General features: G+C 33.6%; 1 protein-coding gene, 1 long non-coding RNA gene and 1 other non-coding gene across 4 annotated transcripts in view; 2 read left to right on the top strand and 1 right to left on the bottom strand.

Moving 5' to 3' along the window:
* Positions 1 to 1,576: 1,576 nt before the first annotated feature.
* Positions 1,577 to 5,018, top strand: LOC121172640 (ABC transporter G family member 5). Its single transcript, XM_041014961.1, has 2 exons — positions 1,577 to 1,762; positions 1,864 to 5,018. Exon 2 carries the CDS (start codon positions 2,939 to 2,941, stop codon positions 4,859 to 4,861), a length of 1,923 nt encoding a protein of 640 aa, XP_040870895.1. The 5' UTR covers positions 1,577 to 1,762; positions 1,864 to 2,938; the 3' UTR covers positions 4,862 to 5,018.
* Positions 5,019 to 5,527: 509 nt separating this feature from the next.
* On the top strand, positions 5,528 to 8,531 carry LOC100818395 (uncharacterized). Its single transcript, XR_005891205.1, has 2 exons — positions 5,528 to 6,904; positions 6,984 to 8,531. It is a non-coding gene; the product is annotated as an uncharacterized protein (transcript).
* A 737-nt stretch (positions 8,532 to 9,268) lies between these two features.
* Positions 9,269 to 16,756, bottom strand: part of LOC100817327 (uncharacterized) — a 30,065-nt gene continuing 22,577 nt past the window's right edge. Inside the window, exons 12-14 of one of the 2 annotated variants that reach the window (XR_005891201.1) lie at positions 12,568 to 16,751; positions 10,512 to 10,652; positions 9,269 to 10,384 (exon numbers count right to left, since the gene is read on the bottom strand). This is a non-coding gene — a long non-coding RNA (uncharacterized lncRNA). Of the gene's footprint in view, positions 10,653 to 12,567; positions 16,752 to 16,756 lie in introns of both variants that reach the window. The other variant, XR_005891200.1, reaches the window with a different exon arrangement.

Below are 16,756 nucleotides of genomic sequence, written 5' to 3'. Positions count from 1 at the left end.
AGCATCGTGATAGAGAAGGGGTTGCCAACTAGGACGAAGTTGAGGATATTAATGTGTTGGAGCATTGCGACAAAGATGGAGATGCCGACGATAACAAACTTAAAGATGATGTGCTGAAGCACTACATCGAAGAAGAGTCTGTCAATGATGAGGATGAAGTTCAAGATAATGTACTCATATTCGATGCGCAAAAGCTTATAGAAACTCTATTAGCGATGTGTTTGTCTAGTGAAGAACTGAGAGGATGAAAGAGAAAGAAGAAGAAAAAGAGGAAGAGGAGAAAGATGAAGGAAAACGGATATATTTTGTGACAATTTTTAATGATTAATTTTTTAAAATTATTAATGGTGTTAGTTCAAAACAATCAGAAGATCCAATCATTTTGGTTTTTTTAAAAATATAAAGGACCAAAGTTAACTTTTTCAAAGATAAAGATTAAATTAAATCAAAAAATAAAATAAAAGTAAATAAATCATTTACCTAAATTAAAAAGGGTCTTGGATATTGGAGGAGTATATTATTATCATTGTTATTAAGACAAGATAAGGTAGAACTTTGGACTGTTTCAACGAAATTGTTTTAGGCCCAAACCGTCCCAATTAAAAAACATGGAATTTGGAAATCCGAAAAAGGCAACGCAGCCGCACTTGAAAGCGGAGACCTGTTTTTCTTTTCGCAAACGGGAAAGTTTTACTTTGGAGGATGGAACATTGAAACCGTGGAAGCCTGGAACATGTAGATTTTCAAAATTTGAATGGACCCTGCAATATATTTCTCATTCCTCTCCTTCATAATCTATTGGAATACTTATAATCTTGTAATTTTGATAAATTAAATTTTAACCGATACAAGAGAGTTTGTTAGAAAGATTGTGGTGGCACTCTTCTTTTGAATAATTGAAAGTCTAAGTGATTTTTTTTTTTAAATCTACCATTTTGTGTCTTCTTAATCAGCATAAGTATTAGAGAAAATAGTTTATGAATTGACAGTATAAATATCATATTATCATTTAATTAATTTATAATATATGATAAATTTATTAATTTCTATTATAACTATCCTAAAAATTATATAAAAAATGATTTATAATTAGATGATAATATAATCTATATACAACTGTTTTAAATTATCAATGATCATCAAATTCTATTAAATCCTATAGTTATTGTGTTAGTGTGTCACTAGTAGCAATGGAAAAGTTCAATTGACCACAAAAAAAGGGTTCACAGATCTTTCTGAGAACCGTGACCAAGATTCTCTATATTCACAATTAATTGCAGCTGATGCAATCATCTTCTAACTGTTTAATTTTTTATAATTTTTTTTTTTTTATTTAATGTATAACAATTATGTTTATAGTTAGAATATTCACCAAAGCGGCTACAGAGAATCCACGCATCTATTTTAATGAACATCATTTTCTGATGAAGTCCTTTTTCTTCCAACAAAATTCATTGGCAAAGCTCCACAGTATTTTGTCGGGAATCATTCAGGATTATTTTTTTTTCCAGTCAATCTAGCTGATAATGTAGCACCAAATTCTCCACTGATTATGATATTTTCCTGAGGGCCTTTCTTTCGATTCCTCAATGATAATAGACAGATTATTTATCTAACGACGAAAATATCATTATTCTTAAGCAACTCCAAGACCTTAAAAATTAATGACTTGGTCAAATAGCAAAGAGATGGAAGGTTCTGTTGGTTTTGAAGCATTTGGAGCTGGAAATACTTTTCTAGTTTCGGCAATAAGCGGGACAAGGTAATTATATAATCATTTTATGAGAATTTTTCATAATGGTATAATTGTATTCAAATATTCCTTGGACTTTTTAAGATACAAAAAATTGATGCCCATGTCAGGTTACAGTTTGGGATGATAATGTTAGGCATTGTAAAATTTCAGCCACAAACTCAAGGACCAAAGGGATCACTACTTTGTTAATTCCCTTGGAGAAAAAAAAAAAAAAAACTCATCTATGATCATTTCCACACAATCCACAAATTATATACTTCGCATTCGATCATAAGGTATCAATTAGTCTCCTAGTCACTTTAGACAGTTTTATCCTGCATTTGAAAAGTTGTAAGTTTGAATCTCTATTCATTTCTGTAAGGTGAGATAAATACAATTTTTTTTATGAAGTTGTTTTGAGGTAGGAAGTTTTCCTTATATATTACTCCATCTCCTTCACCCTGAAATCTGGCTCACTTAAAAAAATATTCCCCATTTGTAAGAACCAAGGCATTTTGCAATACTCAATGGCAATCTCTTATTTCTAATTTCGCAATGTTCTTAAAAACAACTATTCCAATCATGATAGAAGACAAAGAGCAGAGGGGGTGTGAATTTTAATTCTTTCTTATTTTCACAGAAAATCTCGCATAGAGATTAGTTTCCTGCAAGTGTTACTTACACATAGATAGATCTTAACTTCTATGTTACCAAAGTTAAGCTCGTAGCGGTATATGAACACTGCTCCAAAACCATTATGGTGCGGATTTAGAATCCTCCAATTGCTTTATTGTTAAAGTTGGCCACTGAAGATGGATATATATATATATATATATATATATATAATGTAATCAATGTATTGCCGTCTCTCTAAACGACGAGAATCCAAGAATATTCACGTGAACTATATGTTCTATTTTATAATTTTGTTCTCCATGCACTAGCCAGAACAAGTGCACGTGAACTATGTATACAAGTTTGAGGATCTCAATGTTTTTGCAGTGAAATCCCTTCGAACCACTCATGGTTTCAGTCAGTGAGTGGCTGAGGCCAAAACTGTGGATTCAAAAAATAATATGGAAAATCTAGAGCACAACAAAAGCAAAAGGGCTTGTAAATATTTAAGATAGTAGAATACAAACAGATAGTGAAAGAGAGAAAAACAAAAAAGAAAAAAGAAAAAAAGAGCAAAGAACGTATTCAATGAAGAAAGAAGGGTGTGAGGTTGAGGCAATAGGCATCAACTACAAGATTCGTACAAAGACAACAGAGCAACCTTTTAAAATCTTCACCAAACCTCCACAATCGAATAGGGAAGATGTTCATGAAGCAAAAGAGGAAGAAAGGCCATGCAGTGGAGTTAGGCATGTCCTCAAGGATGTGAATTGCATGGCCAAGCCATGGGAAATTTCGGCAATTGTTGGGCCAAGTGGAGCTGGAAAATCATCCCTTCTTGAGATCCTTGCTGGTAAAGCTAGTCCACAAAGTGGGTCTATCTTGGTGAATCAAGAACCTGTGGATAAAGCTAAGTTCAGAAAATTTTCAGGGTATGTTACACAAAAGGATACCTTGTTTCCCTTACTTACAGTTGAAGAAACCATTATGTTTATTGCAAAGTTAAGGCTAAATCTTCCTCAGGAGCAATTACGCTACAGGGTCAAGTCACTGATTCTAGAGCTTGGTCTTAGCCATGTCGCCAGGACTAGAATTGGAGATGAAAGGGTCCGAGGCATTTCCGGTGGTGAGAGACGCCGAGTTTCCATTGGTGTTGAAGTCATACATGATCCAAAAGTGCTGATTTTGGATGAACCAACTTCAGGGCTTGACAGTACTTCAGCTTTGCAAATAATTGAAATGCTTAAAGTCATGGCTGACTCTAGGGGAAGAACTATAATCCTAAGTATCCACCAACCCGGGTACAGAATAGTGAAGTTGTTCAACTCATTACTGTTATTGGCCAATGGCAATGTGTTGCACCATGGCACTGTGGATTTGCTGGGTGTGAATCTAAGGCTAATGGGTTTAGAGCTTCCTCTTCATGTTAATGTAGTTGAGTTTGCCATTGATTCCATTGAGACTATTCAGCAACAACAAAAATCAGAGCACGTTCAGCTAGAAGTGCCTCGGCGATTACCAGGGACAATGCAACAAAAGAAAGGTGGTGATCTAGGCGAGAGTAGAAGTGGTAAGTTTACTTTGCAACAGCTCTTTCAACAATCCAAGATAATTGACATAGAAATCATTAGTTCGGGAATGGATATCACACGTGATTTTGCTAATTCTGGATTGAGAGAAACTATGATTCTCACTCATAGGTTCTCCAAAAACATCCTTCGCACAACGGAACTCTTTGCTTGCAGGACAATTCAGATGCTGGTTTCTGGACTGGTTTTGGGCTCAGTATTTTGTAATCTCAAGGATGGTCTAGTGGGAGCAGAAGAAAGAGTGGGTCTATTTGCTTTCATATTAACGTTTTTGTTATCAAGCACCACCGAAGCTCTACCAATTTTTCTGCAAGAAAGGGAGATTCTAATGAAGGAGACCTCCAGTGGAAGCTACAGAGTTTCATCCTATGCTATTGCCAATGGCCTAGTTTACTTGCCATTTCTACTCATACTAGCCATTTTATTCGCAATGCCTCTGTACTGGCTCATTGGTCTCAACAGGAATTTCACGGCAGTTTTGTACTTTTTGATGCTAATTTGGCTAGTTCTTTGCACCGCAAATTCGATTGTGGTATGTTTCAGTGCTCTGGTGCCTAATTTCATTGTTGGGAATTCAATGATCGCAGGTGTCATCGGCTCGTTTCTCTTGTTCTCTGGCTACTTCATATCAAAACATGAAATTCCGAATTACTGGATTTTCATGCATTATATATCCCCATTTAAGTATCCCTTTGAAGGGTTCCTAATAAATGAGTTCTCCAACTCGAACAACTGCTTGGAGTACTTGTTTGGGGAATGTGTGGTGAGAGGAGAGGATGTACTTAAAGAAGCAAAGCTTGGAGGGGAGACTAGTAGATGGAAGAATGTTGGGGTGATGGTGTGCTTCATCTTTGTTTACAGGTTCATTTCTTATGTAATTCTTAGGTACAGATGCTCGCAAGGAGTCATCCTAAAAGTATGATGGACTCTCTCTCTGTCTAAAGAAGGTTCACATGTCTTGGATTTTTCTGCAGATAGCAAACAAAGAGGATATAAAATCATATTAACAAAAATATATAAAAAAAACATGATATTATATTAGTTGTGTTTTTATGATTACTTATTTCACACCGCCGTCTCTCTCTTCATCACATTCAGATTCCTCTTCCCTCGTAATTTTTTTTTCAATACATGCTTGTTGCCTAATTCCCTAATTCACCAGTTTAATTCAAGGGCCAAAGGGGGATGCTATATGTTGCTCGAGTAGTCGAGTGTTTCAGCCGTGTGAGATGATTTATTTTATTAGAAAAATCTTTTTTCTAATATATATATATATAGATTATGAAGTTTGAAATTTTGGTAGTCATGATACACTAGAGCGTTAAAAAGCTTCAGTGTTTTATATAGCAACTCCCACAATGAAAATAGGGTCATGCAGTAACTGAAGTATGAGAGCCACTTCACGTGGCTTGCTCTAAATGCCTAATTTCAATCCGGGTATGAAATACACATCTTGCAGGAGACAGTGTATAAAGATTAACTTCATAATGAAGCAATTGAGAAACAACAGTTTGAGATCTACTAACACATACCTGCCATTCCTTTTTATTGTGGTTTTATATCCCTGAATGCTAATGGCCAAATGCCCATCAGATTTACAGGATGTAAATAATATTTTTGAAACTTAAGTTTTTAACTGGATCTCTATGATTCATGTAGACGATCTCTCTTAATGGGATAAGACTTTGTTGTTGTAGCTGTCCATTTTGTAAATATGGCACTTTACCTTCTTGAGCTCATCTCTCTGGCAACCAAACTGAGCATATAATCAAAATCAATGAACTTAACTGCAAGAAAGTTAGAAGATTGAAAGTATCTATCAATGTTGCATTGAAGCCAATTCTTTAAGACTCCGCATCTACAGCCTACTTTCTAGCTTATACATTTAACTTAAATAAACCCTATAGAAATTTTTTGGAGGAACCCTCATCTACAGCTTCTTAACGAGACTTCGATATCAAAGCATGGATTTGAACCACCATATTCAAATCTGTCAACCCTGAACAAGCACTAAGAGCACTCCCAAACAAATGCTCACTAAGCACAAAATCCTCACTATGCATAGCATCAAAGAACTTCAAAGCCTCCTCAAAACGATCATGTTGTGCAAAACTGGACACCATAGCATTCCACGAGCACTGGTCAGGCTCCGACATGGATTTTAAAACGTTCAAAGCCTCGTCAAGCTTGCCAAACTTCGTCAAAACGCTTAAAATCGCATTATAACTGAAAATGTTCCTTTGCGGCATACGATCAAATACATTGCGTCCGTCCTCAAAATAACGGCATTTCCCAGAATGAAGATTTCAGATTAAAACTGTGTCTTAATGATTCGAGCATGAATGTGACGTGTGTCAATTCCAGACTTTAACCGAACGCAAGAGTCCAATAACTTTGCGATGGGTGAAGAATCGAGGGAACAAAGGTCACCCACCACTTTTTGAACGAACCCATATCTACCCATTTCATAACCTTAATTTGAAGAAGTGGGTCCCATTAACGAAACCTCGTACCCATGTTGTTTTGGGTTTGATTCAGAGAAATAAAGCAACATGGCTATGCTCCCCTACGAAGTCGTTTCCTCCGTTGAAAAATACTCGTCTCTGATTTCAAAGAACATCACGGCTAGGAGGGTGAAACTCGCAAATGCCGTGCACGGTTACCTTATCAAAACCGCGCTTTTAAACTGCTTTCCTCGCGAACGGTCTCATTGACGCGTATTCAAAGTGCGGCTGCGAAGAAAGTACACACAAGACCTTTGACGATCTTCCCAACAAGACCACTCGTTCGTGGAACACGCTAATATCATTTTACTCGAAAACCGGTTTTTTCGATAAGGCGCATAACCTGTTCGACAAAATGCCTCGACGGAACGTTGTTAGTTATAACTCGTTAATATCCGGCTTAACGCGCCTTGGGCTTCACGAAGATTCCGTTAAGCTCTTTCGGGTGATGCAAAACGGTGGTAAGTGTTAGATGAGTTCACGCTTGTTAGCATAGTTAGAAGCTACACTTGTTTGGGTAATGTTCAATGGTTGTTTCAGGTTCATGGGATGGCAGTTATAGATGGCATGGAGTGGAATGTGATTTTCAACAATGCGTTAATTGATGCTTATGGGAAATGCAGGGAACCCAATTTGTGGTTTTCTGTGTTTTGTTGGATGCCAGAGAGAAATGCGGTGTCTTCGACATCAATGGTTGTGGCTTAGACTAGAGCATGTAGATTGGTTGAGGCTTGTAGGGTATTTAAGGACATGCCGGTTAAGAATACGGTTTCTTGGACTGCTTTGATACCGGGTTTTGTGAGAAATGGACGTTGTAGTGAAGCTTTTGATGTTTATAAGGCCTAGTGCTCCAACTTTTGTGAGTGTTATAGATGCCTGTGCACAGGAGGCCCTTATAGGAAGAGGTAAACAGGTGCATGGTCAAATTATTATAGGTGACAAAAGTGGTAACTTGTTTAATGTGTATGTGGGTAATGCTTTGATTGACATGTATGCTAAGTGTGGAGATATGAAATCAGCTGAAAATTTGTTTGAGATAGCTCCTATGAGGGATGTAGTAACTTGGAACATATTGATAAGTGGGTTTGCACAAAATGGTCATGGGGAGGAATCACTAGCTGTTTTTAGAAGGATGATAGAAGCCAAAGTAGAGCCCAATCATGTGACATTTCTTGGGTGCTATCTGGTTGTAGCCATGCAGGTTTAGACAATGAAGGGCTACGATTGGTGGATTTGATGGAAAGGAAATATAGACTGAAGCCTAAAGCTGAACACTATGCTTTGTTGATTGATTTACTGGGGAGGAAAAACAGACTCAAGGAAGCCATGAGTTTGATTGAAAAAGTGCCTAATGATATTAAGAATCACATTGCAGTGTTGGGGGCTTGTAGAGTTCATGGGAACTTGGACCTTGCTAGAAAGGCTGCAGAGTAACTGTTTGAGTTGGAACCAGAAAATACGGGTAGATATGTTATACTGGCAAATCTATGCTGCATCTGGCAAATGGGGTGGTGCCAAAAGAATTAGGAAGGTAATGAAGGAAAGGAGTTTGGAGAAAGAACCAGCTTTGTAGTTGGATTGAGTTAAGGAATGCGAGATACGAGTTTGTGAACAAGGACAAGTTCCATCCACAGATTGAAGAGATATGTGAAGTGAACAGTAAATTAGTTCCTCATTTGAAGGATGCTGGATATCAGCCTTATACTGATTACCCTTTTTTTCTTGATTATGATGATGATTTCTACTTTAGTTAGGTCAGTATAGTCGCATCGATGAAAAGTCTGTCATAATGTTATGCCACCGTGATTACCAAGAATACTACTCTTCAATCGTACTCCACTCACTAAGCTTTGTGAGACAATCTAGCAAGGGTGTGTTAGTTTTCATGTAGAGAACATTCAAATTTCCGTTTAACTCAATGACACAAGATTCATGGATTGGAACGTGTGTTAACTGTAACACAAACACACCTTAAGAATGTGGTCATATTGGGATTGGTTGGGTGGCTTCGATGTACTTGACTGCTATTGTCTCCTCATGTGTTGAGTCTCGATACTGGCATTAATATTGTATTGAAATTTCATCCAATGACTACATCCAAATACAATCATTTGATTAACTGCATCTATTGATTTGCATAGATCAGAATTAGGAATGATCACTGCAAGCAATTAATAGGCCTCTCTTAATTAATTGCCGGCTATTGTTGTATGCAAATGTGTCATCAAAATAAAATTATCCATTATTTTGGTCTTGTACAATACCTCCTTTTAATTTTAATTTTTTAAAATGACCACAGTCAAGTTTCTTCGATATGATGACATTTTTATGGTCACTGGGGACCACAATACTTTCAAACTCGTAGCCAAGTTTGTCCCTCTCATCGTTTATTATGCTTTGAGAAAGTGATTTTCTTAGAAACTGACTCCCAAATTTTTACTTTGATGAACACTCTAATGTCGCTCTATTCATCCCTATTCAGAGTCAGCCTGCGGTTACTAGACCAAAGTTTCAGAGTGTCTATTTCAGTCAGCATTTCGAAATTGATTTTTGTTTGAAATTGAGTTTGAAGTAAAGTGAATTATGTTTAAATGTTTAAGTTAATAGTAAAACTTACTATAATTTTTTCTATCGAACATAAGTTGTTTAAAATTGTTTCAATACAAAATATAATTTGGGCAAAAAAATCAGGTGTATAAGGATTTCAGGTGATAAGATTCAAAAATATGTTTAAGAGTAAAATTAATTTTGGAGAAATAAAACTTGGGATATTTTTGCAAACTTCAAACTTAAGTTTGGAACTTTAATTCAAACATGCTGTCAATTTCTCAATATGAAATTAAACATTTAAAATAACTTATGTTAGAAAAAATAATTAGAAAACCAAAATTACAAACATAGCAATGAAATTATTTCACATATAATCAATACACAAATAATTTTTATAACAATACTTAATAAAAAAAATAAATATAATAACAAAGGAGAGTTTAGAAAAAGCTTGGGTTGAAGGATCCTGAACCAAAGAACATCATGCTACAAAATATATCATTATAGTAATATAATGTAACTTTATAAAAAGGAGAAATAAATAAATATTATTTTGCTGTAGGTGTGTATCTCTTGTGTTCTCCTAATTTGCAAAAAATAAAAAAACAACTACCAGTGTGCAACTCAAGTATCGCAACTTAACAAACTAGTAACAAAGCTTAACAAGTACAAAAGACCTGCCATAGATTAAAAAAAACTATAGACTTAGTTAAATATAATTTCTCACAGATAAGAATAAATAGAAAAGAAAAATCTGATATTACTTCTCATTTACAAGGTTGACAATTGAAAGTGTTCAGAACAGAAAACTAGAACATTGACTTTAAAACAACGTCAAATATAATTCGACCGAGTTTTTCTGAAAGCACATTTGAAGAAGATAGATGTGGAAAATGAGCATTTTGACCTTTTTACTTTTACTCCCATCGAAGACGGCAACGACTTGTTCCTTACAAATTCAATAGAAAAAAAAAAAAAAAGGAACAAGAAAAAGACAACTTCATTCCCCTTCTCTTATATTCAAAATCACGTTCACCTTTCTCCCTTCACTCATCTCTCAAACCATGAGCACAATCCACCAAACACACGAGAGTGATGGAGAGAAAGAGTTCAGTTTCTGGGGCTCATCAAACACCATACCTTCTGAAAATAATTGTGATCAACCACAAGGCAATGAATCAAGGCTCAATAAGGAAGCATACTCTGGAGAAACACACCAAAGAAAAAGTCTTAAATATGAGTATTCACGTTTTTGTTCAACAGTCTCAGACCCTTCAAGGAGCGAAGCTATTTTAGAAGGACAAAGGGAGCTTATGGAGATGATGCAAGACATGCCTGAGTTTGGCTATGAACTGTCTTTCCAAGATATGGTGGTTCATGAGAAGCAGGCGCTGGAACCAGAACAACAACCACACCAAAATGAAACTTCGCTTGAGAACACTCTCATGCAAAGTAGTGGCCATAAAGCTCAACTCAAAAGGGTAAGCAAAAAGAAGAAAAACAAAGGCAATAGTAGACCTGGTCAGATATTGCGGGTTGAAAGCATGGACAGTGAAACCTTCCTCCTCAAGTTGTTCTTTCCAATTTCTCTTGATTGGATGAAGAAGGATAGAGCAAAGAATGGCTCCAAGGTTTCTTCAAGACCATCATTGCAGGAATCTATAAAACAAGTGGGTAAAGAATGGAGAATTAAAAGGCTTTTCCTTTCAGGAGATAACAGAGAAGATGGCATATGTCAAAAAAATGGTGGCCGCAGCATTAGTGACATAAACGAGTAGATACTGAAATTTTCCTTTCTTACTAGACTCAACTCGTGTTAACGAAATTTTTCCTTAGAACATCTGTATTAGATTATGATGATGATGACTATCATGTAATTGAAGTCATCAAATATGACAGAAATTAACGTAGTCTAAATGAAACAAATATCATATATTATCCACTAATTCTTTTTTGTTTTATCAGGTATGATCTCAGTTTGTCACTATCACATGGTTGCTGGCCATTCCATCCTTATGCAAAAACCAAAACAAAGAATCTGGGAGGATAACTTACTAATAATATGAATAGTTCTGTTCCTTTGGAAGCTTGGGGTGCCATGGAAATTCACAACAGTAAAAAAAAGTGAAATAAAGAATTCAAGGGTATGAAGAATCCCGGAGGGAGACACCATAGCTTGTTTTTTAATTCTTGGGTTTAGATAGTAGTAATGCATTCATTTGCATATTTGATCATTAAAATTTATTTTCTCGTCTTATGGGAAAGATTTGGGCATGTAGATTAAGCCCCAGGAATCAACCTTTGCTTCGTGTCAGTTAAATATTTGTTACCTTACACGCTCATTGTTCTCTGGTCTCATCATAGAAAAATGTAAGATCACAAGGCATACTTTTGGAATGCCACAGCACATAACACATGTAGAGAGTTTTGTAGTCTAGTCTGTTCGTGGAAACTTCAACTATATATGAGTCGGTGTGTTTTGAAACTTTTGCCTTGTTCTGGCTGACTATATTGTATGTTCTTTTCTTTTTCTTTTTCACAGATATTCTTTGTTCAGAGGCATATATGGACCCTCAACCCTCAAGACATTAAATGTGTACATCTATCTTAAGGAGAATTCATACCTGAGTTCATCATGATTCATGCCCCAATTCTGTTGGTTATGATTTTAATATTGTGTAAAATATTGTTTTTCATCGGTGAACAATATTATGATTTTGATATTCTTGACGGGTAAAAATAATTAAAAATGAAATAAAAAAAGTGTTTATTGACAAGGTGTCAACCACGTGGGAAAGGACAATTTTCAAATTTGCTAACTTGTCACTAGCAGGCAGCAGCAAATGGATGGATTGAAGTTTAAATAGTGTCTTAGCAAAATTATATAATTCCTAACAAAATTTGAGGTTGAGAGATCCTAAAGGTTTAAATAGCAAAAGTTTGCCATGACCGAGTAAGATGTAAAGCCACAACACGATAAACAAAAGTTTTTGGATAAACACGATAAACTAATCTTTTTAAGCAGGTTGCTTTTGTAGCTGAGGCAAAGAAGATCATCGATCAATAGAAATAGAGACAAATCATACTATATATCAAAATTTTAAATTGCTCTAATATAATCTCCAAAAATGTTGTTTTGTATTCGACTTCTAGAATTGATATATGATGGTTTTGGAAATTACTTTCAAATAAAAATACAAGGGTAATTTTCAGAACTTTAATTTAAAAAATACAATGGTATATATATATATATATATATATATATATATATATATATATATATATATATATATATATATATATATATATATATATATATATATATATAAAGGAGGTGTACCTAATAAATATGGTGTGTAAATAGCAAGTAGTGACTAATGAGCCCTCTCTGACCTAAAAAGGAATAAAAAAAAATCTTACTCATGTGAGGGCCAAAGACCCATTAATTCCAAATAGTATTAGGCTTTTGATATTTATACTTCCACAATTAATTAGTATACTTCTCTTTCTTTTTCTATACTTTATATTATCAAAATACCCTTCATAGAAAAATACTTTAAACTCTATTTTTTACCTCTCATCTTCATCTTCTTCGTTCTTTACACCCCTTCCTGCCATCGTGAGAACTCCCACCATATTTTTTGGATTAGATCTTAGTCCGATAAATTACCCACAGCAGCGATCAAGACAATAAAGGATTCATTAATCGAGGATTATAGTTCATCCTATAAAGCATAATTAATCTCGCTCTTTAATTAGAGTTTACTTCTGCACACTAAAATTTGCACTTAGTAGTAGATACTTTGATTGAATCACTGAGAATACTTTTCATTTTTTTGGCATATATCCTTGATCGGTGATCGAATTATTATTACTGTTATTCCTTGATCCAAATACATCTTATCTGACCATTGACATGAAAAACTTACCCATTGATGAAACTTTGTTGGGGATATCTTTAGTCTTCCCCATCTCTTCATTTTTTCATACGGTTGGCTGCTACTTTGGCTACTTGAAGAGCTTTTAAAGTCGCTAGTTTCAAATACATCACTCTCATCTAATCATTCTAATGTGACACATGCAAATAACAAAAATATAATAAGTCTGGACAGATTGTATTTTTTTTTCTTTTTTATGCATGTGAAGAAAAATTTAGACTGTTTTATACCCATTAGAAACTTTATACTACTAGAAAAAAAATTGTCAATATTAACAACACCATTAGTTAAATTTGTAACCATGTTAATAAAAGGAACTAAAACTATATGTCTATGCAACAAAATATCAATTAAACCTAGCTGTAAATATTTACTCGAACCTTTAATTCATGATGATAGAACAACCATCTCATTGCCGATAGGATAAACAGATTAAACGTGGAAGACTTTGACAAGAAAAGAAACCATGCATCTTATGTAGTTATTTTCTAAAACTTGACATTCTACTTGACGCAGTAATAAATAGTAAAATTAATAGCTAAATAAGTTGTACCAGCCGCATTCTAAGAAAATGCTAAATCCAAAATAATGATAATAGACATGCAAGTATGTATCAGAAAAAGTTAATTGCAACAAATTGAGAAAAAAAAAAAATCTACACTTCTTGAAGTAGACCATGATCGGGCATTATTAGAAATATGTATTTCAAAGATAGTCTAGAATCATCTTTGAAGTTGGCATTGTAGAAAATCAATTTTTTTGTATGATGATTTTGTGACCGTCTTCGTAAAGTGTTATTTTTATGATGATTTACTAATAAACCGTTCTAGAATTAATTTTTTTTAAAAGAAAAAAAAATTGTCTTATTAATAAAATAATACAAAAGGTAATCGATATGGATAGTGAAAATTCTAGAGAACATTATAAAAACCAAAATACATAAAGGGTCAAGGAAATCATTAAAAAATTTTACAAAACTCCATGTTTGCTGCATCTAAATGATTATTATAAAAGTTCGCGCAAGCTAATGATACTAGATAATGAGTTTGATACAATTGCTAATGTTGCATATAACCTGTGTTTGTCCTTCCAGCATTAAAAACATTATTGAAAAGCATAAAAGAATTAAAAAATACTATGACCTAGCTAGTAATAATATTTTTAGAATGAAAATTAAGTCTAAATTAATTTGTTTGTTACGGAACCTTATTTGCTCCTTTGAAGTTGTTGTTGTAACCTATTAACTTCTTGTTGGGTTTCTACCTATGAAGAGATTTTCAACAATAATTGTGTGAATTGCAATGAAAATAAAAGTTGAGATTTTCAACAATAATTGTGTGAATTGCAATGAAAATAAAAGCTGAGATTTTCAACAATAATTGTGTGAATTACAATGAAAATAAAAGTTGAGATTTTCAACAATAATTGTGTGAATTGCAATGAAAATAAAAGTTTTATTTCAGAAGAAGAATGAATTGTATAAATTAATATACATTGGTGTAACTAAGAAGTTAGTGTTTAACATAAAATATAGTATGGTTTGTTTAATTACCTCAATTTCGGAGTTAATGTCTCCTGAACTTGTTTGAAGCATTGGGAAAGAATAAAAAAAATTAGCACTAGTAATCATCCAAAATACTTTAGAAAATTATTAAAAGAAATTTTAAAAATTTATACTAGTCATTTCCACTCCTTAGTTGCTGAAGGATCCTAACCAGATATTACAAAACATCCAAACATTTTTTGGAATAGTCATGTTAGCAATAAAAAAATGATAACAAGGTGTTCTAATTTAAAGATTTGTAAAATGTACCCAATCCTAAGCTAACTCAGACAATGATTTTATTTTATAACTTATGAAGAGGTGGTTGGCTAAACTTTTGAAAGTGACTTATTATTTTTGTACAAACTCTTACAAATCATTTCTATTAAAAATAAGTTATGAATTTATATTTCATTTGGATCAATTAGAAATTCTTCTAAGTGTGGCTTTTTGAAATATTTATTATAAAAATCAATAAATATTTTTTGAGTAATAAAATTAAACTGATAGTGTATTCTAATTAATTTATAAATTATAAATATTCGTATCATAAGTTATGCTTTTTTAATTAAATTAGTTACTCAAACATCAAGTATCCATGCTTGAAATATTGTTGTAAGATAAATTCTATTATTTTTTGGGAAAGGGTTTGATTTTTATATAAATTTAGCAAGTGAAAATACCCCCTTATTCTGAATACCCCTGTAACAAATTAATATATCATAAACAAATTAGTGCACGGGACAAATTAAGTATTATATAAGAAACAAAAGAAAGAGTAAAAATAAGGTAAAGAATTCTTGAAATTATACCTATGGTAAGGCAGCTCAGGAAAACTTACAACCCTGCAAGAAACAAATTATAATAAATAATCAAATTAAGACCTATAATGTGATAAAAAAAATTATAATCACCACATCACGGGAGAAATCAAGTTGCATGTGCAAAACTTACTTATCTCTTTCTTGACCATGAAGATTAATGTAACGAGTAAAAACATTCTCAATTCTGATTACCAGACCAATAATGATATGATTATAGCTCATTATATGATCAAAGAATGAATCTTACATTCATTAGATGGAAAGATATAAATCAATTAAATCAAAGATCAGAAAAATTAAGAGGCCGACAGAGAAGACATCTTTGAAAAAGATTGGTAATAAGCATAGGCTAGGCTAGTTAAAAATATAAATAAAGTATAACTAAGCTTTTCACGTCATCAAAGCTTTGATAGGCACCACAATAAGCAACAACTACACCCTATCAACTCCACAATAATGTAAAGTTCTTATCTTCCCTTAGGCCACCTATGCAAGGAACTATTCTTCATAACTCATAACAAGAGCTTTCTCATAGGAGCTGATGAGTATCTAGGACATTTATATGTGGCCTGTTTTAGTTAGAATTCGACATTTATATATGGTGTTGTGATCAGTTAAGTAGAATAAGTGGTTGTGGTTTAGAAAGTGTTTGGGATTGGAATCATGAGTACATATAATACCTAAGAGTGTGAGGGAATAGAACACTAAGCAATCAATTAGATGAGCCTTAATAGCTGATGTCTCATTAAAATGGCATGTCATAGACCTGCTCCAAACATGTAGTAACCTTGTGAGCCTAAAAGCTTATTGGAATTATTTGAATAGTGTGACAAATTATAATTCAGAAGTTGATTTTAGTCATATCAATAATGAAAATATGTCATAATTAGCAAAAATTAAACTTTAGACTCATAATTTAACAATCAATAATTGGTAACTATACTAAAACCACTGAAAAAGCCTATATCTTGCAATTTAAAACCTAAACCAACTACAATTAGATATTGGTATCAATACAACACCAGATCCATCACACGTAAAAGACATTCACAAATGAAAACCAAGGCTTTCTAATGATTAGAATTACCTTGATGATAATATGATAGACATGATTAGCAAGAAGAAGAGCTTTCCTTGCACATGTTTGATTAAAATAATATGCCATAGTCCTTATTCAAAACATGTAGTTGTAAGAGTCTAAAATCTAATTGGAATGTTTGAGTAGTGAGACAAAGTCTAATTATTAGGCTAATTTTAGTCCTACATGTAGTTCTCGGCAAAAAAAAAGTCATACTTATCAAGATCAACTACTTACATGGTGAAGCAGAGTGCATAGTCTTGTTGAGGATGCTTTAAAATTTGGAATATCTAATGTGCTAGGAGGTTAATACATACAGTTATTTGTCAAAATATAACACTAAGCCAATGATATAGATGGCAACAACCTGCAGAACTGAA

The sequence above is a fragment of the Glycine max genome, chromosome 4 (genome assembly GCF_000004515.6).
Source record: "Glycine max cultivar Williams 82 chromosome 4, Glycine_max_v4.0, whole genome shotgun sequence".
In the NCBI taxonomy this organism is placed as follows: Eukaryota; Viridiplantae; Streptophyta; class Magnoliopsida; order Fabales; family Fabaceae; genus Glycine; species Glycine max.
This window is presented reverse-complemented; position numbering and strand designations above follow the sequence as displayed.